Consider the following 26,150-nt stretch of genomic DNA (forward strand, 5'->3'; position numbering starts at 1 on the left):
AAACCAAGGCCAAGAGGCAGGAAGACCCGCATGAGTCCCTGCCCCCCAGCCCGGGCTCCTGCCACTCCCCATGCCCCTGGTTCACGCAGTTACCTCAGTCATCGTCGTGTCCGCAGAGCTGCGGGGCATCAGTGAGAATACAACGGGGTGGAAAAGGGATTCAGACATGGGAGGCAAGACTCGAGAAAACTGGCGGGAGGGGAACTAAAAAGACAAGGAGCCCAGGGGTAAGCAAAGACCTCCAAGAGGTCAAAGCAGAGGAGGGGACAAGAAGCAAGCAAGCTGACGGAGAGGAGGCGATGGTTCAAGGGCAAAGTGTGAGAATGAGCGGGTGGGGAGGAAGGGCAAGGTGATGTGTCCCCCACACGAACACTGAAGTCTGCGGGATGACGGCCGGCATGGGCCCAGAGGGAGGTGGAGTGGGGATTCACCATGCCCCCAACGGCAGGCTGCTCTGAGGAAGCCTGCCTGCTCGCTGGCATGGAGGCAGCACAGGGCCATGAGGCAGAAGGAATGGAGCTGAGCAGAGCCCGTCCTGCCAGCAGGGCTGGGCGCACCTAGGCTGCCAGTGCCCCTCTGGGGCATGGCGGGCTTCTGGGGACAGGACTGAGCTCCACCCGGTTTACTTCCCGGGGCCATCACGAAGCTCAGGACAAAGAGGATGATTAACCACAAAGGTCGATGACAAGATTGGAGCAAACCATGAGGCAGTGTTATGGGACAACAGAATGGAAAGATCACTGTCGTCTTGGGGACACTGCAATGACAAGTCCCCGCTCCGGACCTCGCTTAGATCTCTCCTCCTTGGGAAGGCATCCCTCAGGGGACTGCCCTGGGACGAGATCGCGCACTGCCCAGCGCAGGCACCGGAGCCTGGCTGTGCCACGGGGCATCATTCCTCTCTGGACACCTGAGGGACCTTAGCGGAGAGCCTGGGAGGCATCCGAGGGCCATGCCACTCCTAAGACCCCGGCCTGTCCCACTCTGGAGTTTGGGACCCGGGCTTCTAGGTTCTGCACGGAGTCACTGAACCACCAAGTCGAAATGACTCATTCAGTGAGGTCCCCTACCGCAGAGCTGGCCGAGCACGAAGCCAGTCTGAGGTGGACCCGAGGCCGCCACAGTGAGGCCACAGCCCCGAGGTAAAGGGTCCAGCGCCCCAGAGCTCGGGGCCTGCTCGAAGTCTCGCAGCCAGGCGCCCAAACGCTGTCTGATGACGCCCCTTAAACCAACTTTAGGAGAGAAAACACAAAGTGGAAAGCAGATTTCTTTCAGCCAGACAGTCCTTTCCTTCCCTCAATAAATCGAAACCACACTTGTAACAAAGCCACAGCGGGAGCTCGGTGGGAACCGCAAAGCTTTATTGGCTGGAAATTCTCCTCAGGAGCCTGGTCGGCTGGGACTGGATGTTCCTGGATGGGCACCCCCGGGCCTAAGCTAGGAAAAGGGAGGGAGAAAAGGAGAATTTTAGGTCCCATGGAGGGCTTCTGAAGTAAGATCCCCAGCAGAGTTAAAGGCGGAACTGTTACTCTGAAACTACTTTCGAAGACGCACTGTTTAATCACTAAATATTTACAGAACCCAGCTTCGATGAGATCATATTATATTCCCTCATTCGAGAGATGTTTATCAAACGCCTACTACGTGCCAGGTGCTGTTTGCTGTACTTCTCACTCATAAAAACAGCAAACAAATGTAATAATTAGAATAAGCCCTGAAACCACGCCATGATAAAATGAAACCTTTTCTGTGCTGCTGGCGGGAAAAACGTAACTGTTTGTGGAGGACCTGCGTCCTGGTGTCACCTTTAGCTTCGTTTTTCAAAAGAAGTCCTTTCCTGCCCTGCGCCCATCCCCCATGCCCCAAATGGGCTTTCAGTAACAGAACTCAAAGGGGCATTACCTCCAGGTTTCCTCTGGCCTTCCGAAGGATTTTGTGGGTTACGACCACTGAGAAGAAAGAAAGAACAGGACTGTTAGACACAGACGCTCAGGGAGACGGTGTAAAAGCCAGCTGCAGGGAGGAAGCACCCCCTGAAACCCAAATGGGTCAGGAAGACGTGGGGACAAGCCCGAGGCATCCAGACCCGAGAGAGGTGTGCAAGGCTCCATCCACCCATCACAAACTCCAAGACCAAAGAATCCATGGGGGACCAGAGTCACCTCTTCGAGGTCATGCTAAGCCACAGGCTCACAGCAATACCAGCCCATGTTACAGGCCGGGCAAGGCCTGCGGATGCCCAGCCCCCCCATGTGAGCCCAGGGCTCACGTCTATGGGTCTGAGAGGCGATGGTGGGCAGAGGCCTGTGCCTGACTGGCACCCACATGCTTTGGTCTCCTAGGCCCTCTGGAGGCACAGCTCTGGGAAGGCGGTCTGCCTAACTCCAAGCAAGCCCATGTGCCAAGGCCCAAGGCAAGGGTCACAGGTAGTTCTAAAAAGTCAATTTTTACCCTTAAAGCAGGAATTTGAATCAGTTGGGGGAAAGCACGAACTCTGGGCATTTTTTCCTCCTTAGGTGTCCTTTAGCTGGGAGAAGAACTGGACATGGTTCCCTGGACAGGAGGATTCCAGGGGTTCCACGGATCAGATGCTCTAAGCTGTGTGCAAGGCAGATGCCCAGTGTATCAGAAGCCCTGGGAGAAAGCAGGCGCCTGCCTTTCAGGGCAACAACTGTAAAGTGAGACCACATCCTCCCTGAATCCTTCTCTTGTCCAAGACATACACCAGCAGCGGTGGGGATGCCGCCACTGAAGAGATTCCTGGCCCAGTCAGGGGTCCGTTCTAAACATGCCTCAGTGAGAATCATGAAATCCCCGGGCTCCCCAGGTTAGACAGAATCAAGGTTTCTGGAATTGGGCCCTTGGCCAGTGGTGCCCAAGGATGAAACAGACTCCCCATCAATGCACACACGGCACAACTCCCCAGTGGCTCGTTCAGAACAGGAGCCATGTGGTGGCCTTGGGAAAATATTTATTTCTTGCCTCACAAAAAATTTCCATTGAAGTAACAAAGTCTGTTTGCAATCTGTGACACCGGGATGGGCGGGGGGCGGGGGAGAGGGAGGAGAAAGACAGCCAATGTGGGCTTCGTTTTTAACTGGCCAAATTCGGTTTCAGAGGTGCTCACTGTCTCTCTGTACCCTCCCACCCCCAGCTCCAGGCCAGGGGTTCTGCATCTGCATCCGGGGTCATGCTTAGGAGGGGTCCTAAATCCCTGGAAACTACATGTGGGTCTTTGCATGTGTCTGGGTAGATGTGTTCTGGAGAGAACTCCTACCTCCGAGACTTGCAAAAGCGCCTGTGACCCAGAAAAGATTAGGTACCTGAGGTGTGGAGGTTTAAAATCATACCAAAAGGGGATCAGAAGTACCAAAAGCACAAGACTCCCCATGAAGAATGAAGGCTCACCTGCCCCAAGTGTGAAAGGGCCTCACATCTGAATGGTACTGCTCACCTTCCAGAGCCCGGAAATCCCTGCGGCCAGGAGAAGCCCAAGGGACAGAGCAGTAACAAGCTCATCCCAAATCCAGGCGTGCCCAGTGCTGAGGCAGAACTCAAACCCAAGACTGTCCAACTCCACACAGGGCTCCCACCTCAGCAGAGGGCTGACAAGGAAGACACCAGCTTTGGCGTCTAGTTCGTGACAGGCAGCTTGCCAAATGTGACCTCAGGGAATACTGCAAGCCTGTCGGGACAGCATCCCCGGGTCGGAGGCTGGAGGGGAAGGTTCCCAGTCACATGACAAGGGAATGGCAGGGGTCCTTGGGTCTCACTGTGATAGCTTTCCTTCCTTTCCCCTGCAGACTCTGGGACCAGATGAGGTGTTCAGCTTGACCCAGGAAGGGAGGGGGCAGAGGAGGGGATACTATACCCACTTTCGCTTCATCCCTCAGAGCCAGGAGCAGACCTGAGGCTGGCAGGGTTCAGGGCATCTCCAAGGGCCTGACTCACTGGGAGTTGAGCAGCCTGGCACTGGAGTCAGTACAAGCCAGGGTTGGCCACCAGCTGGGTCACCTTCGGCAACCCCTCGCCCAGCTCTGAGCTGAGAGCTGAAGGCACGGAGATGGGTGACATTGCTTCAGTGGGGACAGTGGTCTGAGACTTTTGTGGTTCTATGAATGGTTTGCCACCTGTACACAGAGACTCCAGTCTGAACTCATGGGAAAAGGGAGGCAGAGAACTAGCATTTGTTGGGCACGTGCTCTGTTCCTGAAGAGAACAGTAAAGTTTAGGTATCATTACCAACCCAATTTACAGATAAGAAAACTGAGGCACTTCTTACTAAGTTGTGATTAGAACCAGGCCTGTCTGGCCAGTCCGAGTCCTCTGGGGTTACAGTCTCTGGTTAGAGATGAGGAATCAGAAGGTTGGGGAGTTGGAGTCATTTATTCCAGGTCACACAGGGGTGCAGAAATCTGATCTGTGCTCACTAAGGACTCCAGGATCCCTGACGTGGGGCTCAGAGGCGGGACCCACCACAGAAGCTTGCCCATCTGGACCTACTGACACTCCCAAAATCTCCTCACCGGCATGAGAGGTGAATTTCACGTGCCCCGTGACTGTTTGGGGGCTGCCACAGAGACACCACTGCAGAGTCCTGACTGTCCCTGGACTTGCCGGCTGTGCAAAACTGCCACGTCCCATCCCCGCCACCCCAGGGCTCTAACCCAGTGCTCCACAGCCGCCTCATGCATGATGACCGGCACTGTTCCCCAGAGGCCCCGCCAGTACTTCTACTCTCTGAGTGATGGGAAGCCCAGGCCAGAACCCCGTGACAGCCACCACTCGGCCAGAACTGGCTCCTCTGTCTGCCCAAACCATCCCCTCCCCTCCATGCTCCAGTCCTGCCAAGCATCCCTGCTGTCATCAGGGAGACCGCCACAGGCCCCCACAGACGTATCTCTGCCTCCTGGCCCCTCCCTGCTCAACCACAAGGACCTTCTAAGATGCAATGGACCACATCGGCCCCTGCTGCTCATTCTGGAGTCTGTCTACAGGCCCTCTGTGACCTGGTCCCTATTTAGCTCTTTTGCTTTGTCTCTCAGAGCAAATCCCTTGGCATATCCTAAGTACATTTCCTGAATACTTACTTCTTACCCTCGAGGCCACCTGCCATAATCCTCTCCCTACCCTCCTCTAACTCCTACTCATCTCTCAAGACCCCATCAGTGAAGAGCCTTGAACCACCTGAGGCCGCTGGGGACACACTCAGTGTGTTTCCCTGCAGCTGACTTCTGCGTCTGCCCATTAAGTAGAGCTCTGTGCTGGCAGGAACCATCCCATTCATCTCTGTACCCACGTGGGCAGGGAGGAGCAAGTTATTAGCACCTGCTCCAGGACTGAGCCTCCTTCTTCCACAGTTCCAACTCTGCTGGTCTCGTAGAGTCTGTTTTCAGAAGGTTCCTGGGTTGGGAGGTGGGGGGGGGGAGTGGCTAAGGAGAACTCCTACCTGACAACCACCCATGTTCTGTGCTTCTCAGAAATGCCCCAGAAATGTAGGCCTTTGATAAGAGAGTAGCTCGGGGCAGGCTGGCGGCTCCAGAGGAAAGCACCACGGTCGGCGGCCCTCCCAGAACAGGGACAGGGATAGGGGACAGCGAGGCTCGGCCAGGGCTGTGATGCCCACAGGCACAGGCAGAAACTAGGCAACTGCCACTCCTCTAGTGCCGCAGGTTTCTCCTGGGGCCAAGGATCTGCTCCCACCATCCCCGAAGCCCCTGGATCAGAATGAACGCTGCCGTTACAAATGTTATTTAGCCTCTCTGAGCCTGAGTTTCCGTATCTGCCTTGAGAAATATTTCTCAAAACCACCCCTTCCCCCTGGAGCCTTGTGGCCCGGCCAAGGCTCTCCTTCTGGCCTGCCTGGACCAGTGCAGCAGCCACCAGCAAGCTCCAGTCCCAGCGACCCCTCCCGCCTCAACCTTCCACCTGCAATCTTATTCCAGCCACGGGAACGGGCGTAGGCTTCTCACACACGAGACCTTCTTTCTTGCCTCTCTGCCTCTGTCCATGCTGCCCCCTTTCCATCGGACCCACACCCACTCCTTCCTGAAAACTCAGCTCAGCTGTCCCTGTGTCCAAGAAGCGGACCCTCCAGGACAGAATGACGCTCTTCCCACGCCCCTCTCAGTGTTCCCTGAGACCCTACCCCACACACATTCCTGTCAAAGCACACACCATGCACCTGTCTCCCCAACAAGATGACAGGGGCTGGCAGCACGTGGCCTCTCCACTGAGGTCTGTTAAGTGAATTTATTTGTCTGCAGGTCAGAAAGGACAAAGTATGAAAGGAAACCCATAAATAGGAGGCAGGATGACAGGTGATCTGGGCTCCCAAGTGGGTGTCCAGGACGGGGTTTTTAGTCCTCAGAGGCGTGAAGTGGTCAGACACGGCGGCCCGCCCCCAACCGCTCACTTACGCTGATCAAAGATGACTTTTTCCTGGTGCTTGCTCAGCTGCAAAAGCTTCACAGAGTTTTGCAACTTCTTTTCTTGTTCAAACAGCTTTTTGTGTAGTTTGGTGATCTCTGCCTTCATTTCTCCAGTCTCAAGAGAAAAGGAATTGGAAAAATGAACAAAGAATACAAAATATCCCATCACATAGGAGAGAATTAAAACACACCCAAAAAGATGCTCAACCTTACTAACAGCAATATTTGAATGGAAACTAGAAGCCATTCTCTGCTGGTCAGACTGGCAAAACCAGGCAAAATCCAGCAGGGCCAGGGTGTGGGGCAAGCACTCACGAGCCTGGTGGGTCTGTCAATTACGGTGGATCGGCCGGCAGGTGGATCGGCCGGCAAGACTTAACCAAACTGTAAGATGCGCTTAACCATTTGATCCAGCAAGTCTACGCTTGGGCGTGTACCCCCAGCAATAACTCTGTGGGTACAGGACGATGCCTGTGTTCCTGGGTGCTCATCTCCGCACCTTCTTAGTAGAAGCCAATAAACAACCTGGTTTGCTTCGACAGGGGTCTGCATAAAGAAATCACGGTACTCACATACAATGGCATAATTTTGCAGCTATTAACAATGATGTTGGAGGAGCACCTGTGGGGCCTCATCGGGAAGCGGCTGCCTTCGGCTCAGGTCATGATCTTGGGTTTCTGGGATCAAGCCCATCATGCTCCCTGCTCAGCGGGGAATCAGTTTCTCCTTCTCCCTCTGCCCCTCACCCCTCACTCACACTCTCTCTCTCTCTCTCAAATAAATAAAATCTTTTCAAAAAATGATGTTGCAGAACTCTATTTATTGACGTTGAAAGATCATAATTAGTGACAAAGAGAGCCCAGAACTGCTATTGTATACCAGGCATTCCTGTTTCATAAAACTGAATACACAGATCTATATCCGCAGATGTGTATGTAATGTCTAAAACATGTGATGAACAAAGAGAAAATATCAAAATGTTCACAGTGACTTATCTCTGAGACGTGATTTGGAAGCTTTATTTTTCATTTTAAAAATTTATCAGAATTATTTGAGGTTTTTTTTTATAAAAACTATAATGCTCATTAAAACAAAAATTTTAATGATAAATTTTAAAAAGAGAATATAAAAGCGTGATTAGGAGATTATGATCCCTGGTGAGCTTTCATCCTTCAGAGGTGTTGGGAGAGTGGACGGGTGGCAAGCCAGAGTTCCCAGGCCTCTAACATGAAATATACACACCTCACAGCCTCCCTTAGCCAGTCTCCGCTGAGCTGGTTCACAGAGTTAAGGACACTCCTTTCTCACCATCCCCCCCGACTGTAAGATATGCCGGCACAGGCTACACTCTGTGACAGGGAAAGACCTCTGCTCCCCAAAGGGGAGACGTCGGGCTGCCCGCTTACAAGGAACCCCACTTTACTTTGTTCCCAAACTTGTTTATGGCGGTTGCACTTGCAATCAGTTATGGGATTTAATTAGGCATTAAGTAAACCCATGAAATGTGTATATGGAAAGAGAATTGGTTGTATGAAAACTAACATATGCCTCAGGAAAGACCTGATAAAGGCAAGTCACTAAAAACCACATTTCTGGCAAATTAGGTGTGGGTGAATCAACTATGAGGGATGTGGGAGGAACGTCGTCTAGAGGAATGCTGTATTCGAGTTGCTTTACAAGTGTCTACGCTTTTCCTTCATCTTAAAGAAACAAAAATCGGAAGTGACAGACATACATTATGGATGTGGTTTATCAAAGAAAGGAGATGTGAAATTCTCACCAGCAGACCCACATTCAAAGAAAAGGTCCCGGCCCCACATCAAAAGAAAGGCAAACGAATGTACACTTAACTGTTTTCAGTTAAACTACGCTGTTTAAGGTATGTATCATCTCCTGATTCCCTGCTTTAACCTACTTTCAAGATTAGCCAACTGTGTCAGCTACAAGGACGTCAGCTGTTCTTCCAAAACAGAACTAATTTAAACTTCAGGTTTTCTCTGATTCTCTTCCTTGCGCTAAGAGCCCTCAAAGATTTGTGTTCAGGTCATGGCTTCCTAGACCATGGGACAAAGTCATTCTCCGCAGCTGTAGAACTGGGACAAAGTCATTCTCCGCAGCTGTAGAACTGGGATCATCTCCGACCGCATTCATCTAGAGTGAGATGCAGAGGGGATGAGGCCTGAGGACTGACCATGGTTTCCTCACTCCTGCCTGGCTGACCTCTAGTCCTCTGTCAAAAATCAACTTGGGCAACATCTCCGGGACGCTTTCCTTGAGACACCTCCCTACCAGAAGTCTAGGTTGGTTACTGCTCCTTTGGGCACTCGCTATGTCCAGCCATTTCTTCGTCTTTGCCCATTTTGTGTTGAATTTAACTGATCATTTACTTGTTTGCTGCTTCTCCTGAGACTCAAGTCTTCCCTCTGACCCCTAGTGCCTGGTACGGAGTAGGTGCTGTGAGACCCTTTGCCAACTGGTAGGTTAAATTTTCACCTGCACTCCCAACACACCCTGTCCATCTTCTATCCAGCACCTAAAACGGGGCATTATTATTCTGGATGTCTGCTGTTCCTCTGAACTAAAATCTTCATTTTTACAGGATGACTGCACTGTGGTGAAAACAAGAGGGCTCCAAGACCAGCTCGGTCCCTTCCAGCTGTGATGCTGACAAAGCAAGGAAGTTTCAGTTCTCACGTCTGGAAAAGTTAACATAATACCTCCCTTTCTGGAGGCTCCCGTAAGGCATGAAAGGAGATGGGGTGTGTACAGCACAGTGCCTGACACTGAGGAGAACCCAACAGAGGAACTCATCCCTCAGGCCACAGAGGCCCGCTCAGAGCTGGGACCTATGCCCCTTCCAGGAGGCCACCTACTGATCAGGAGTGTTCGGCCTGCCTCCTGGAGCTGGCTTCTTGAATTGTTTTTTTCTGTTTTATACTGAACAATTTCAAACATTCAAAGTAAAAAGAATGGGATAATGAACTGCTGGCTTTAGCAATTATCAAACCAATGCCAAACCTGCTTCATCTACACCCCTGCCCATCCATACCTTAAAAGTATTTTTAAACTCATGCCCAGAAGCCTATCATATTTCATGTCCATAAAATATTTTGGTATATAGTTCTAGAAAAAAGATTCTTTAGAAAGAAAAACAACATTGTTACCACACCTAGAACAATGACAATAAAAGAAGATGTGATGTGTGTGTGTGTGTACATATATATATGTATATAATATTCCATTGTGTGCATGTGCGTGTGTGTGTATACACACACACACGCACACGCACACAATGGAATATTATGCAGCCATCAAAAATGAAATCTTTGCAATGATGCTGATGAAACTAGAGGGAATTATGCTAAGTGAAGTCAGTCAGTCAGAGAAAGATAATTATCGTATGATCTCACAGATATGTGGAATTTAGCAAACAAGGCAGGGGATTATAGGGGAAGAGAGGGGAAAAAAATGAAACAAGATGAAACCAGAGATAAAAACAAACCATAAGAGACTCTTAATCTCAGGAAACACACTGAGGGTTGCTTGGGAGGAGGGGGGGATGGGGTGGCGGTGTGATGGACAGTGGGGAGGACATGTGATATAATGAGCCCTTGGGTGTTATTTAAGACTGATGAATCACAGACCTGTACCCCAGGAACAAACAATACATTATATGTTAATTGTACTTAAATAAAAAATTATTTAAAAAATAAAAATTGCTTAGTATCATCATGTATGTCAGGAGATACATTTCCCTGAGCCCATCATTTTTTTGAACAACTGGTCCAATTCACCAGCATCCAAATGAACTTCACGTTTTGCATTTGATAGGTCTCTTCAGTTTCTTTCAATCCAGTGGTTCTCAGGGCTACCAAGAGGACTTATAAAAACAGACCATGGGGGCCCACTCCCAGACTTTCTGATTCAATCGGTCTGGGGTGAGGCCCTAAAATTTGCCTTTTTAACAAGTTTCCAGATGGCACTGATGCTGCTGGCCCAGGGACCATAATTTGAGAACTGCTGAAAATCTGGAAGTTTTACTCACCCTTTCCCTCTTTTCCCCCAGGATGAAAAGATGCTCTACGCTTATATTGTACATTTCCTGTCCAACCTAGAATCAAACCATTTCTCCAAGGAGTCCTGGTTCCTGTTAGTGGGAAAAGGTATTTAGAAACCACAATTTGGCACTAGAGGTGCTCATTGGTACTGGAGTGGACATTTTTAAAGACTAAATATAAGTGTTTTTAATAGGAAATGTATCACATACTGATATTTCCAAATCAAGGATGGCAGGATTTTTACTTCTTTGTTTTTAAATTTTTATCTCTTCCCTGATAGTAAAAATCTTAACCTACTTAGCTATTTGTTTTATCCTGCAATAGAAATTTAACAGTTTTAAAATACCAGTACCAACATCACATTAACAGTATCATCGCTGAAAACAATTAAAACATTTTTTTTTCAGTCCTTTTTGCCCTTAGAGTACTTCTACTAGGGAGATAGTCAAATTACTGTGTTTTAGTCTTGAAATGTTTCCTTTTTGCATTGGTATGCCTTCAATACTATATCTATAGTAAGGTTTGTTTCATTTTGCTACCAATTTTAAGAAACTGTTTTTTCCCATTTTGATTTATTTTTAGTTATTTAAAGCATTTACACAGTTTCAACATCAAATTTACAAAACGAGATCTTTCCAGAGAAATCTGCTATCCATGCCCTTCCCTCCTCTTCCGTCACACTCCTACAAGTAGCCTGTTTTCTTGTTATTGTTTAACCTTCCAGTTAGACAAAATTTTTATAAACAAATATGTATATATATTTGTATCTCTTCCCACAACTTTCTTAGATAAACCAATGTATATGACACACACTTCCCAAAGTAATTCTAGGGACTGCAGGGGATGGTATATTAAATGCAAAAGGCAAATTAATGATACTCAGAGAAAACCCTAGATCATAAAAAAACAAACAAACATCGGGGTTCCAGGGTGAAAACTTGTAAATCTGCTTTACACACATTTCACACTAAGAAAAAGTCACTGTGTGAAACACAGGCAGGGACAGAAAAGTGGCTTGAGGCAATTTAACACATCACAGGGGGTCTGTGTATACCAGCAACCGTATCAGACTGACTCCAAGGTCCTTTTTCTGGCTCTAAAATTCTATGATGCTAAAGTGAGCATAATCAATTATATAAGAAGTGCCTGGAAAGAAGGGTGAGTCATCACAAGCACTGGCCAGTCCCCGGACTAGTCTCCTGGTGGGGGGGCAGGAGGGATGGATATGACTATAATTTATATTTACACACACCAAAGAAAGAAGAACTACATTCCGTCTATTTAACAGACATTACTGTGTACAGAGGACAAAAACATTGAATCAAGTTTCATCCACATTGTGCTTTAAGAATCACATGGGCAAGTACTTGTTCAGGAATATGAGAAAAAAATTATTCACTAAAAAATATGAACAAAATAAACATGGCCCATCCTGGGAAACAGAGAGACACAGACATTAAACAGACAAATAAATAATTTGCAACATGTGATGAAGCAGAAGAGGGCGCTGGGCCTGGGTGACCGGGGAGCCCTCTCTGACCCTGAAGTAAGATGGAAGCTGAGACGGGAAAAGTAAGAAGAAGCCAGCCAGCCAGCCAGCCAGCCAGGAGGGAGCCCAAGCAGACAGACAGTCAGAGCATCTGTGTCATCGAGCCTAAGATGGAAAGAGCTCGGTGGGGGAGCAGAAAATGAAAAGCCAGTGTGGGTCTGGCACCCAGTGGGCCCTCTTCCTCTCCATGGCCCCACTGGCTAAAAGTGGCCTACACATGATTTCCCTGCAAAATGACTGGTTACCTACCTCCCCAAGCCTAGTGCACCCAAACTTCCTCCCCAGGATCCCAGAGGGAAATCACAGGACAGGCTCATTAGAACCTTCCAAGCAGAGAGAGCTGTTTCGCTGCTGCCTCTTTGCCACGGCTGACAGATCTGAGAGCTGTCAGAAAGGGTTTAACTAGATGAGTAACGACAAGGAATGCAAATTTCCCTCTGCCGTCCTGCTGGCCTTTGGCAAAAATTTATAGGTTGGATAAATGCAGGGGGCAATATCTATCAGACCACCAAGCAAAGTTCTAACCCTTCCTTCATCTGCCTGCTCTTCCTCCTGGGAGGCTTCTCGGATGACCAGAGCGATTGCTCGCCATGGCATGATACCAGCTGTCTCCTGCTGATGAAAACCCAGGGAGGGCCTCCACTCCGCCTGACTCCTGGTTTGTGCCATGAAAGATGGGAATGAGGATGGTTGTGGGATCAACCATTCTTAACTCGGTCACGTTCAAGTTGCTGCAAAGTCAAGCTTTCGAGGGAAATTTCAATGATTTTATAAGAAATGATTTTCAATAGTTAAAAAAAAAATTTCTAAGTAGTTAAAACAGATTGAAACTAGAACCCCTACAGTATCACTCTGAAAGCTACCAAAGGAATTAGATGGTCCCGAGAAAGGCAAAACTGCAAGAGATTTAGAGTGGAAGGGAATGAGCTAGTCTAAAAGGACAAACTAGGACTTAAAATCTACAAAATGAAAGCACGCCCTCTGGATTCAGATACTTGTGCTGCCCAAACCGGCTCTGTCACCTCGGTTGGGCCTCAGCTTCCCCATATGTAAGACACAGTTAGGACTTCCCTCCACAAAGACAAGCTAGGAGTGGGGCCATGGTCAGGTCAGGACCACAGGCCGAGCCCACAGGGGTGCCGGGGGAGAAGGCAAGAACACACCTGAAGCAGCCAGCACGGTACCTGACATGTCACCCTTAAACATGGCTCCTCCCCCTCCCTCTGACGTGTTCCCCAAACTGAGGGCACGTCTGCCATGAGCAAGGTCCCGGGCTGGAGACTGAGACACAAGCCCCAGTGGCATCCCGTAGCCTCGGGGTCCACGTATCACCACCTACCTGTTTACACTGAAGCATGCACTGGCCATTTGTGGGGAGTGAGACCCTCCAGAAAAGCGTCAATAATCTCGCGGCCTCTTCGAGGATCAGCTTGGCTGTGCCCACACTGGTGACGAACCTGCTCAGAGGTGCCAAATGTGGACCCTGCACAAGGGGCGGGGAGGGGGGGTGGAGAAGGTTGTTACATGCAGTTGAAAAAGATTACGGACAAGCCAGCTTTAATGGGCAGCATAAATCTCCAGACCATAGGCTTGTGCCCACATGCTGGGTGGGAGCCTGGTGCCAGACAACACCAATTTATTGTTCCTAAAGGCTGGTGAATCACAGATTATGAGAGAATTTCGGTGGTGATTTTAGCCCAATCAATAAGCATAATTAGTAACCACCTGCGCTAACTGTATTTACTACGCCAAGCAGAGGGAAGAGGGTCCACGGAGGGCCACTGGCATTGCTCCACCCCACAGAACCTCTCCCGAAGGCAAATGGTGCCAACAGCAAGGGACGCAACACGAATGTTTCTGTCTCCAGCAGCCCCTGCTAAACAGCTCTACGCACTGCCAATATGAAGTCGGGGCCTTGTAAAGTGTCCCTCACCCTCTGCCGACACATGCGAACCCTAACTGGGGGATGTCAAGGGCAAGAGAAAACCAAGAACGTGAGTCAGAGAAGGGAAAACAAAATACATTTTAAAAAGAGAAGAAAAGAGCACTGTCTCCACAAGTAATAAAATCACTACCAAAAAAAACGATGCCCTCCTTTTAGCTGTCAAATAGGCAGAAAACCATTTGTAAATAAAATCACTCCACGAAGAATATGGTGTAGTGAGATCCTCTCACTTGCAAACGGGGACACATATTTTTGACAGTAATGCATCAACAATTCTCACCAAGAGCCCTGAAGGGTTCACGACCTGGGAGCTTCCACACCAGCAATTCACCCCTAATGAACTAATCAAAGATGCCCTGAGCGATCCGTTTACAAGGACGCGTGCCACATCCTAAATGTCGAAAATATAGGCCAAAGAGTAAATAAGTGGTGTTACAGCCACATACTGGCTTATTTTTCAGCCAGTAAAAGTTCTAGAAAAATACTGAATAGGATAGGAAAATTGCTTATATGTTAACTGAGAGTCAAAATATGAAATTCATGTGGAGTCAGTTTTACTAAACTTTATGAATGAGTGAAACAGTGTTTGTGTATATACGTGTATATCAAAATTTTAAGCACTGAACACGATGTGATGTTTTTATGTTCTTGTATAATAAAGATTATGATCAGAAAAGAACAGTAATCCTATTAGCATTTACTAATTCATTCAACAAACATTTACCGTGCACCAACTGCACACCAGGCCCTGTGCGAGGTAGTAAATATGCAACATTGAGTAAGAGAGACACTATCCCTGCTCTCTTAAAGTTTATTGTCTAGTGAAATGTAAAATACAGAATGACTTTTACAGTAGGGTAAAACAAAATAAAACAAAAAGGCAAATCAGGTACCAGGAAGCCGGGGGCCTCAGTAAGGACCTGAGAAGAGGGACTAGAAAACATGACCCACGGAAGCTTGGTGGTTGGGTCCAGTCTGGGAGGACAGAGAAAATGTGACCCCCACAAGCACCTGGCACACGGGTCCTCAACAAAAGGTAACTTTAAAGTGAGGAGGATCCAGTAGGATGAGGCAGGAAGGAGTGACCCCAGGGAAGAGATCGCACAAACACAGAGTACAGACCTCAGTAACTGTTCCTCCCATGGAACAGCCCCAGACTGGACCTGACTTCTGAGCTCTCGTGGGCTCCATTTCCTGGTCCCTCTTCTCAGGGCCTTACCGAGGATGCAGGCGACCTTTGCCTCTCAGAGCCCTCAGGCGGCCCCTTCCACTTAATGCTCCCAGTGAGCAACCTCACTCCCTCCAGCGGTCAGTCAGGTTACCTTTGGTCCCAGCTCTGGGCTTGCGGACCGGGGAGCCTCTTGGATCTGCAGGGCCATCTCAGCAAAGAGCTTCTGGCCCTGGCCGATCTGCTGGCACAGGGCCTCGTAGTCCCCAGTCAGGCCCAGGACGTGGCAGCCACTCGTGCTGGCCCACAGGTGGTGGCCAGCAACCAGGTGGGACACACACGGGTTGCTGGTGACCGAACTGCCACTGTTGCAGGAGAGGGAGTCCGTGTCACTTCCAGAGAGGGGAAGAGTCTCTGAAGCTACAACACGAGAGGGAAGACGTCAGAGCCGCCTGGGGCACCATCCTGTGCTCGATGAGCTGCGTTCAGCCATGTTGAAGCCAGGTGCGAGGACAGAGAAAGGCCTTCAGGCCCAAATGCCACCCGTCACAACACAGGGCAAAGTGGCCTGGGACCTTCCTCTGTCTGTTCCCCCACCCTGGCCTTATTCGTCTGATCGGAGAAGCTCAATTCAGTTCAACCAACACTTGTCAGGCACCCACTCTGCAAAGACCCCTGATCTACACAGACCAATCAAGCTAGTGTCTGCACTCCATGAGCCCACGGTCTAATCAGTCACCATGCGGGAGGTGTAACAGCACGATGACGAAGAGCCAGAGCTCAGAGGAAGAAATAATCAATTCTCGGTGCAGGAAGAGAGATCAGGAAAGGCTTCCTAGGAGAAGCAACAATTGCGCTGGTTGAACAAGAAGCAAGAATTACACTAAACGGAGGTAAAGCCTGTTGCTTTTACCTTTGCATCAACGAAAGTACAGATGAATAATTCTGATGGGGGTCTCTGGAAAGGCATTGCGTCAAGAGGTCTGCATTCAGGATGAGTCTCAGGGCGGAAGGAGGATTTGCACGGGCAGAGAAAGGTGGCTTGGAAAAGGACAGAGCCGCACCACGCGGTCCCAGCGAGAAGAGAGTGTGGGCCCATCTGCAGGATGGGGACCCCTCTGGATGGCCACACGCATGTAGTAGGACAGGGCGGGATGGGCCCACTGGGGCACACACTGGACGCCTTAAAGCCACACTGAGGTGCTCGCACTTCCATCTGAGGCAACAAGGACCCAGTGATGTTGCCGAGGTCAGTAACCCCGAGGCACCGATTAACTGGTGTTGGGGAGGAGCTCACCAGCTAGACATGCTAAGAACATGAAGCCCCAAATCCTGACAAACACTCTCCTGATTTGGGACCAGGGACCCCCTTTCATTCCTTTTAAAAAGTCCTACTGCCAAAGCCAACCCCACCGGAGAAACCCAGGCTTCAGCTTCTACCTGATCGTGGCGGCACCACGAGTGTGGAATCAAACAGGTCACAGGAATCATCTCTCGCCGTGGGGCACGTGTCACCACCTACGAGACGCAGAACAAGAGACAGAAAAGAAACTGTCACTGGTATTGGAGAAAGAACTGAATGAGAACACAGTAATGTATCAAACACACAACAGGACCAGGATCCCCTCAGCAGGACCCCAGGCACCGAGACTGAGCAGGCCCAGCGTCCTCTCTGGAAGGACCCCCCCATCCAGCAAGTAAACAGGCAGCTTCACTGGTAGGTGGCCAGGATGAAGGGAGGGAGGCATGGGGCTGTGGGGTCCTGGGGAGGGGTTAGCCCAGAGGAGGGAACGTAAAGCAGGCGCAGGAACGAGCAGGTGCAAAGGCACAGGGGCGCGAGCCAGCAGGACGCACTGAGGGGGCGTCAAGCAGGTGGGAAGCTGAGCCCAGGGCACAAGGCAGGGCCTCGGTGGGACACGAGGCTGGAACCATGAGGGCTATGGGGACCCCCTCGAGGGCATCGGGCAGGGCAATGCCGAGCTGAGGGCAGTGCTCTGGCCTGGAGGAGTGAGTCTGGAGGTTGCCGCGGCTATCCAAGCAAGAGACAAGAGGGACCCAAAGCAGAGTTTAGGAAGTGGAAACGACGTCAGGAGGCAAAGCCAGTTGGACGCCGTCCGAGATGACCGCCACACCTGAAGTCTAGAGAGTGTGCATGTGTCCGACTCTCAGGAGCACCGTGGACAGGACGGCACTGTTTCAGACCTTGGGGAGGAGCAGAAGACAGAGGGACAAGGACAGGAGGTGACCCACCCAGCACTAGCAGAGTGTCAGCAGCAGAGCAAGGAACGTGCCCTGAGTCTAGGCCTTAGGATGGCCCGCCAGCTCCTTCTTGCCCAGGAACCTTGGGGCACCGTCGGGAGCCACTTTCGACTCCGGAGCTGGCCCCCAGGAGGGATCACTTTCTGCCAAAACCAGCCATCTTTAGGGCAGAACTTTCGAGTAAGTGCACTAAATAGGATCCTGAAAAGGCTTGTGCAGAGGAAGAGAGGCCGCTGCTGCGGGAATTCCCACCTTCACTGGAGGACACCTTGGCACTGAGGAAGCCCTGTGGATTCCAAACACACTGTCAGTGCCTCCTGCGAGGCTGCCCCATGGCTGACCCTAGACAAATTCCAGAAGCAGGCGAAGGTTGTTCCACGGCCGCCTCCCTTCAGCTGCCCCAGCTCTCCCTCCCAGGCAGCCCTGGCCCTGAATCATCCTCTCTGCCCCGAACTCCCCAGTGGCCCCCATAGACCCATCGGTCCCATCTCTGCCACACCCTAAGAAGGGCCAGGAGCAGACCTATGTTTAAAGCAGAGATACCACTGCCAATGGACAGCCCATGCAGAAGGCGGCAATATGGCTCCTTTCCAACCCTCTGAGATTCCACTGGTAGGATTTTTATCCTAAGAATGCTGCTTAATAGCAAAAATCACATTAACATCTATGTTTATCAAAGCTCCAAATCAGAGACCACTTTAATAATCACCACGGTAATGGTTTCATGACTGAGGATCATCTGAAAACAGTAATGAGGAAGCCCGTGTGAAAGGGTGGGAAATACTTCTGATGTAATATTGGGCAAAAACAAAGACAGGAGACAGAATGGCACAAAACCCAATGCGAATGATGTAAGTTCATGCCTGCATGTGATCGCCAAATGATGAGAAATATGCAAAGCAAAATATCATCATTCTGTAGAATCGTGAAGGATTTTTTTTTTAATTTTCTTTTTTTCATAACATCACATCATCTTCTGGTGAAAATTTCAAATTCCTTATCAAGGAGAGATCACTAAACCAATCACTACAAGTTCTAAAGCATGCTGACTGAGTGCTCTCTAAGAGATTTTAATTTTTTTAAATTAAAGGCAATAGAATTCCCAATCCTAGAAGAGACTAAGTCCAAACTTTTCTACAGTACCTGTCACCTGTCTATAAAGAGTGCAGACACTCCCTGTCCCCCAGTATGTGCGTACCCCCCACCCTGTGTGTCTCAGGACACCTGAGGCTCCGAAAAGCCATGTGCTGCTCCAGATACAGCACCGGTCTTGGGAGCTGAAGAGTCATTTCTAGCTCCAGTCCTGCCACCTACTTGCTGTGTTGCTTTGAGCAAGTCCAGTACCCTCTCTGGGTCTCAGTTCCTTCACCCACAGAGCAAAGAAGATGGCCCGGCCAATTGCCTAGAGCCTGACAATTTGCTGGCTTATTCCTAGCCCAGTGCTGGGCAAGTGACAGCACAATGACAGGAAACCCTTGTCCCTTCTCTGCTATCCTACACAGCCTAGTAGAGCTAGACAATAAACCCATGAGCAAATGCAAAACAGAAGCAGTTTTCGAACCCACCAGGATGCTTTTCGGCTCCTACAAAACACTGGGAGCCAGAGTAAGATGTTTAGAATCTCTCTGAAAGGCAGTAGCACGAGGAACTAAAAAGGATTTTCAGCCATGGAGTGCTGTGGGCGGGGCTGAATGGAAGCGGGGATGAGACTGGAGGTGATGAGAATGCTGGTGGCCCAAACCCCACTTCCCTCCACCAAGAGGCCCCCAGACAGAGACTACACTATCCCGCCAAAGGTGACAGCTGAGCAGCGGTCAGGCCCCTGGCCCCTGGGGCAGCAGGTGGTGGTCTGTCAATGGAGGGACACCTCCGTGGGGCAAGGGCACCAACCAGAAGCTCCCATATCCCATCGACACACACAGGGCCGTCATCTCCATGAGAAGGAGCAGGGGCAGTACCGTGCTTGTCTGGCTGCGGGGGCCACTCCGGGACGGACAGGGTCTGGAGAGCCACGGTGAAGGCTCCTTCATGAGCCTTCTTCGCTGCCATCGCCAGCTGCTCCTCCAGCCTGCCCTGCAGCGCGCTGTTGGTCTCAATGCTCTTTTCCAGCTGCCCCCGAAGAGCCTGGATCTCTGTTAGGAGACCACGCAGGTCACTGAAAGGGTCCTGCCCCCTCCAGCCTTCTCCTGATGTCTCTGCTCCGGCCTCTGCAAGCAAGAGCAAGGGGAACACCTGATGGCTTCCGCCACCAAAGGGTCAACCATCAAAGGAGCTCCACAGTGTTTTAAACCCACCACCACCCTCCCCTCCCTAAGAACTAGGTACAATTTAAAATAACAACTTGACTTTAAAAACAAAAATACTGGCAGACTTAATTGCTGCTATTCCACAGGCTAAATAAGAGCTGGAAATTAATTTTCGCTTCTGGCCATAAAAGCCTAGCAAATTGCACACCAAACCCCGAAATTATGTCTAGTAGTAATAAAATCTATTTGGGCTAGAATTATAGAATGAAAGGGGCTGATTTTAAGAACCACAGTATATTAAAAAGGCACAACAGCAAGAATAAGAAAAGCAACTTGAGGAGAAAATGGAAGGTGTGAGGTGACCCTTTTCTAGGTAAACTTTCAATAGGGAGAAATCATCTGGAAAATTAGCTAAAAAAAAAAAAAAATGCTACCACACCTCAAAACTGATTCTAAAACATCAGAGTTTGCAGTCAAGTCGCTCTGATCTGGTATCTGTCAGAGGATCTGGGCCAATAACCATTTCCACAGCAATGCCCGGCATGTGGTAGGCGCTCCAGAATTACTGGCCAAATGAATGGGCAAAAAGAAACGCACTCCAGCAGAAAACTCATAATCAAATTATTCCTTGAGTGTCTGCGACGTCCCACGTACTGTGGTAGGATGCTTTTCATAAATGATCTCACTGAATTTTCTCAACTCCACAGACTAGCTATTAGGAGACACGTTTCATGGAGGAAGAACAGGCCCAGAGGGGTGAGGTGACCCGCCAAAGGTGGCACAGCCAGGAGGCGGGGCGATGAGAATCCAGCTCCCGAGCCCAAGCCCACCCACGCTGCTTCAGAAGAAGAGGGGGCCAGAGGGCTTGCTGCAAAGTGTGCCCCCGTTGCCCAGCAGGCCAGCGAGGGCTGTGATGACAGCATTTCAGGACAGCATGCTGAAGTGAGCTCACAGCGTGGACGCAGCAGCCCCAGGACGGGATGCGCCCCGGGCCAGCGCGCAGTACCTCTTGGCCTCCTGTGCTCCTCCTCCAGCCTCTTGTACACCTTCAGCTCCACTCGGAGGGACTGCAGGAGCTCGTCGTTCTGGGAGAGCAGCTGCTGCCTCAACTTTGCCTCCTCCTGCACCCTGGAAAGGCCCCATGGCCACAGGGAGGAGATGTTAATTCTGACGCCTGGGGACGGACTCTGACTCCACAGAGCAGCCCTTCCACCGCCGGCAGAGTGCAGAGGAGACCGACGGGGTGGGTCAGGGTTCCCAGCAGGGCCCCTCTCCCCCGAGGGCCGCCCTGGGCCTGGCCTTGTCCATGTGCTATCCACCCCATGCCGTCTTCCCCGCCACCCGACGGGCACGTGCTCTCTGCTCTTCAGCGCGCGGAGCCAAGGAAGCGAAGCTTACAGGGTTACGGCTTAGCCAGGGGTGCAGAGCTCGGGAGGGACCCGCACCGTGTGACGGCTCGACAATGATCTTGCTAGGTCAGCGCACCACCCTGGGCGACCAAGGGTGACGTCGGTAACTGAAAGAGCGCGGCGCTCACAAGCGCTGAGGAACAACAGGAAACACGTGGGACAGGACAGGGGCGAGGGCAAACTGTGCTAGGGACACTAGGTATGGGCCCTTTAATGTCTAAGTGGGCCTCCGACCACTCAGCACAGAACCTCCCCACGTCCTCCCCAGGCATGCTGAGTGAAAGCCGAGGCCCTCCCACGGCTGCGAAGGCCTGCGGGCCTGGGCATCCCGCCATCTCTCTGCTCCCCCTTCCCTCCAGGTGCACTGGCCTCCCTGCTCTGCTCTGTACAGGCCAAGGGCACCACGCCCCAGGGCCCCATCCCTTTCTGCCGCAATGAGCTCCCCCCGGACCATGCTATCTGCAGAGCTCATGCCCCTTTGCTGCCTTCGGGTTGAGGGTCAAATGCCATTTTTTCCAGAGAGGCCTCCCCTGACCTCCCCCGGATAAAGACCAGCATTCTGCCCCCCATGCCCCGGCCTGCTCACTTAGACGATTCTGCCCCACATGCTTGATTCCCACCCGACATCATGCACCTGACACTTGCTGGCCTTCCGGGCGCTCAGGCAGGGGCCCACACACCCCGCTCTGTGACTGGACGCCTGGCACGGCCAGTGGGGACGGGGCTGCCCCTGAGCCCTACCTGCTCAGCTCACTGCGGCTGCTGCCCACCTCCCGGAGCAGCTGCTGGTTGTGCCGCTCCAACTCGCAGACCTCCCTCTGCAGCCGCTCGTTCTCCCCCCTCACACAGGCATACTCTCCCTGGAGGAGCTCGAGGTTCGCAGCCTTCCGGGAGAGGGACTCTCGTAACTTTTCATTCTCCTTCTGTTTATCTGCAAACACAAAAAAGCGCCACTGAGAAGAGACACCATTTGTTTTTTCCAACCTTATTACGCAAATACGGCACTTCAGCTCGAGCACTCCAGGAATACAAAGCAGAATGAGATTTAATCTGGCATTTATGATTTTGGCATTCCAATTATCTTATGCATTTTGGGCAGATAAATCTGTCAACATCAAGGCTGCAGATTAAACGTCACTGGGATGGAATGGGCCTGTTTAATTTTCTATACAATAATGGGCCGTGCAAACCTAGTTACTTTGCCTTCGCAGAGCAAACAGTGGGTATAAATTACAGACAGAGGCAAGAAGCTGCCCCAGACTCCGGCAATGCATGAGAGGGAAGTCCGCAAGCCCCCATCCACTCCTCAGACCAGGACAACGGCACCTCTCCCGAGGAATAAAGTGTGCCCACGGCCTGGAGATGGGCAGTTAAGAGTGTGACCTGGGGCAGAGAGGTGTGTTCATGTGCACTCCGCTGCCCACTGGCGCCAAAACCTCGATGGAGTTTCTTGACTTCTCTGTGCCTCAGTTCCCCCACATGCGTCGTTATGCGGCTAAACCGAGATATTGCACACGAAGGACTTAGGCTCAAGGCTTCCCGAGAGCTCCCCATGCCGGCTCTTCTCTGGGCTGCTGGTGGAGGCAGCTACCAGGCCCGCAGCTCTGACGGCAGGCCTTACACCAAGACCTGCACGGGTATCATCTGATTTCATCCTTGTAGCAAAACTCCGAAGAGGTACTATTTTTCTCATTTTCCAGATCGGAAACAAAGGATCGCAGAGGTGAAAACTTCCCCAGGGTCACAGAGCCAAACAGGCCACAGCCAAGATGGAGACCCAGCTTTTCTGATGCCACCCTTCACCACGACATGACGATTTCTGAGCAAGTGCCCCCTCCCCGCTCAGACTCCAGCCCCACGATACTTCCTACAATTCCTGACTGGCTGACACTCTCCCCGCCTCTCACGCCTAGGCTTTTGCCTGCTTTCTTTCTTCTATTTAGAAGGCCCTGGCTCTTCTGAATCTTAGGCACCGTGGCTAACCCCTGCTTAGCCTGCTGGACTGAGCTCTTGAAGCCGAGCCTCTCCTGGGTCAAGACACCGTGCCCAGGGTCCTGTGCTCCCCGAGCCTGCCTTTGTCCTGGCTGACCCTCATGCTGGCCTGCCGTGGGTTGCCTGGCTGTCTCTCCCATCTGCCTCATCCGCCCCCATCCCCTCGAGGAAAGGGACCAGGACCCACTCTTTCTGTATCAGTCTACACAGGCCCTTACACATTTGCTGAGTGATCTTCAAAAGCCTCGATTCTATCTCTTAAGCCAAAAACAGCATCAGAACCCTCCAGGGAGAATGGGAGAAGCTGGCCCAACTCGTAGCTCTACAGATTTCTAGCTCCGGGACCACCAGCGGGTCAATTCCCTAGGCCTCAGGTTCTTATCTGTAAAACATGCCTAATAATTCCTCTGTCCAGAAACATTTTAAGTATTGAGAGATAATGTAAGTGAAAGCTCGTCAGGGGCTAAGCTCCAAAAAGAAACAATTAAGAGAAGGGATCCTCCTACGAAATACTGGAAAAACCTTCCTGATAAGAGCAAATCTCTGGATGAGATTTCGGCAGTAATAGATTTCCAGTCTCTGTCTTCCACTGTAACCTGTGTGCTTACTAGAGACGCTGTGCTGAGGGCTTCACAGGGCTGACTGTCACGACAGCCCCATGAGGTACTCCTATTTTACAGCTAAGAACACTGAGGTTCAGAGAGATTAACTGAACTGCCCAAAGTCACAGAGCCACAGAATGTGAACCTGGGCTGGTCAGACTGCAGTGCGTTCTTCCCATGCCACAGAGGGCTCTGGGGGTCCAGACTGTCGGTGGCTCCTTTAGTTCCTACCTCTGGATCCCTTGGCCAGCATCGTATTGAGAGCCTGGTTCTGCTTCCTCAGGAAACAGATCTCTGATGTCAGAGAATTATGCAGCTCTGATCCATAAGCAAAAGCATTTGTAGAACCTATAAAAATATACATAAATAGTGGTTTATGGTCACCAGATCAATATGGATGGAACTTTCTAGAAGACAGTTTTGAACAACGAGGAAACACAACATGCAATGGAAATCGTTCCAGATGAGGTATCACCAGAGCCGAAAGGGAAATGAGAGTGAGCATGAAAGAGGTGGCAAGAGCCGCCCCCCCATTCTTACCTCCTACACATGAACCGAGGTAAACAGGTTTGTTTCTGCCCTCCCCAGCAGACGGTACCTCTACCACCCCTACTCTGAGCTGTACGTGGAGCCATCCTCAACACTGCTCAACCAGGCGAACATGACTGCTGGTTCTTCCTCCCAAATGCCTCAGACGCTGGCTCACTCTTCCTCTGTCCCTGTAGTTCAGACCTTATCAGCGCGCCCTGACCTTGCCTCCCTGCTACTCTGCCCGTGGGGCTGCGCACAGTCCAGTCATGATATTCTCTGCTCAGAAACACTAGACGGCCCTCCCCTGCGAAGACAGACAATCGAACAAACCAAACACAAGGTCCAAACTTCAGATCTCCATGACTTCACTCCAAGCTCACGCACAACCCTCTCCCTCCCCACCCTCGACTCTAGCGTCCTCGAATGCGGCCGGACCGGGCCACACCTGTGCCCCCACACACTATGCGGTCACACATCTCCCTGACTTTGTAAAGTGAGGTCTTTATTCCCTGTGCCTAGAACGCCCAGCTCCTTCACCTCCACCTGTCAAAACTGCACTTGTCTTTCAACTCTTAGCTCAAGTTCACTGTCTAGTCTTAAGTGTTTACTAAAAAGATCCGGGTCTGAAGCCAGACAGACTGGGTTTGAAATTACTTACAAACTCTCATCAGTTTAGCTCAGGCTGTGGTCCATCTCCTAAAATGCTACCCCTTCCTCTGGCCAGATGGCTGCCCTGAGACACACCCCCCTCCAGCTCTCTATCCCTGCACCATATATGACATCCAGAGCACGGGAACATGAGACCCTCAGGAGAGCACAGGGCTTTCTTTACAGGGCAGACAGATGCTTCCCTCCCCGCCTTCCTTACCACCCCGCAGAAGCAGACTGCTTTCCTAAACCCCAGGACAGCTAGAACATGAGACCTGAAGGGAAGCCTGCTGGAGGCTTCTGGGAAAGATTTCGAACTTGGATGAAAAGAGAAGGACAGGGAGGAGCCCCACCATCTTCATTCCGATGCTGTGAGGAGGTGATGCTCAGAATGACCACGGTCCTCGTGGAGACTGACCCCAAGCCCTGTCAGCCTATCACTGAGCCAGTAAACCTGCCTGGAACTGCCAGTGTCTGGTTCTCTTGTTAGGTCAGAAAATATAAATCCCCACTGTTTACACCAGTTTTCACTCATATTCTGTTCTCTGCAGCTGAAAGCATCCTGGTACACAACTGATTACAGGTGAATATTCAAACTCCCCGTAAGGACAGTGGGACATCAGGCCTCCCAGAAGCCAGTGCTGCACACACTCTCCGCTCTCCAGCACCACATTTCCCCATGATAGTGATTCACAAATCACAGCTCTATGTAATTTTTCATTCCCAGTGCCTCTCCCTGCCAATCCCCTCTACTCTCCCCTATGAACTCTAGTGTCTTCGCGGAGACACCTGGGTCTGAATCATGGCTCCGGCTTCTTAATAGCTGTATGACCTCAGGCTCATCACGTTACTTCCCTAAGTCTCCACCAGCCCAATAAAAATGATCCATGTTGTTATTATTACTGCTATTATCATTTATGTTAATATCCTAACTGGCGGTAGGTTGGAGCCAAAAACAGGACTGAAGCGTCATCTGGATGAACAGGAACAATCCTACAGAAGAAGCTGGCTCTGGCCACAGCTGGGGGGGCCACTTCTCGAAGGAAGAGTCAGGCCAGAGGCCAGAGCCGGACAGAGCCTGAGCTGTCGGGGTGTCCTCTGAAGGCCGTCCCTACCAGCTCCTCCACCTGATGACAAGTTAACCCTCGAGGTGACAGTTTTTAACAACATTCTGCCTCAGCATCACAAGGAGCAGTGCCTTTCTCAGACCTGCTCCCAAGATGAACGCCTCACAGCAGGGGGGAGGCGGAGCCACTTTTATCCCCTTGTCTTTCTAGAGGTTGTGACAACAAGGTGAGAACAGCATGTCTTT

The 26,150-nt window shown here is 50.8% G+C and overlaps 1 protein-coding gene across 5 annotated transcripts in view; it reads right to left on the reverse strand.

Annotated features, from left to right (window-relative positions):
• Positions 1 to 1,343: 1,343 nt before the first annotated feature.
• Positions 1,344 to 26,150, reverse strand: part of CDK5RAP2 (CDK5 regulatory subunit associated protein 2) — a 167,907-nt gene continuing 143,100 nt past the window's right edge. For 4 of the 5 annotated variants that reach the window (XM_032865725.1, XM_032865728.1, XM_032865727.1 and 1 more), the window contains 10 exons: positions 23,891 to 24,007; positions 21,807 to 21,996; positions 20,663 to 20,784; positions 19,369 to 19,617; positions 16,592 to 16,669; positions 15,306 to 15,571; positions 13,378 to 13,521; positions 6,420 to 6,546; positions 1,903 to 1,949; positions 1,344 to 1,437 (listed from right to left, as the gene is read on the reverse strand). In XM_032865725.1, coding sequence (XP_032721616.1) covers positions 1,381 to 1,437; positions 1,903 to 1,949; positions 6,420 to 6,546; positions 13,378 to 13,521; positions 15,306 to 15,571; positions 16,592 to 16,669; positions 19,369 to 19,617; positions 20,663 to 20,784; positions 21,807 to 21,996; positions 23,891 to 24,007 — 1,397 coding nt within the window. In that variant the 3' untranslated portion in view covers positions 1,344 to 1,380. The remainder of the gene's footprint in view (positions 1,438 to 1,902; positions 1,950 to 6,419; positions 6,547 to 13,377; positions 13,522 to 15,305; positions 15,572 to 16,591; positions 16,670 to 19,368; positions 19,618 to 20,662; positions 20,785 to 21,806; positions 21,997 to 23,890; positions 24,008 to 26,150) is intronic. The other variant, XM_032865726.1, reaches the window with a different exon arrangement.

The sequence above is a fragment of the Lontra canadensis genome, unplaced genomic scaffold (assembly GCF_010015895.1).
Source record: "Lontra canadensis isolate GAN:19392208 unplaced genomic scaffold, GSC_riverotter_1.0 scaffold30, whole genome shotgun sequence".
In the NCBI taxonomy this organism is placed as follows: domain Eukaryota; kingdom Metazoa; phylum Chordata; class Mammalia; order Carnivora; family Mustelidae; genus Lontra; species Lontra canadensis.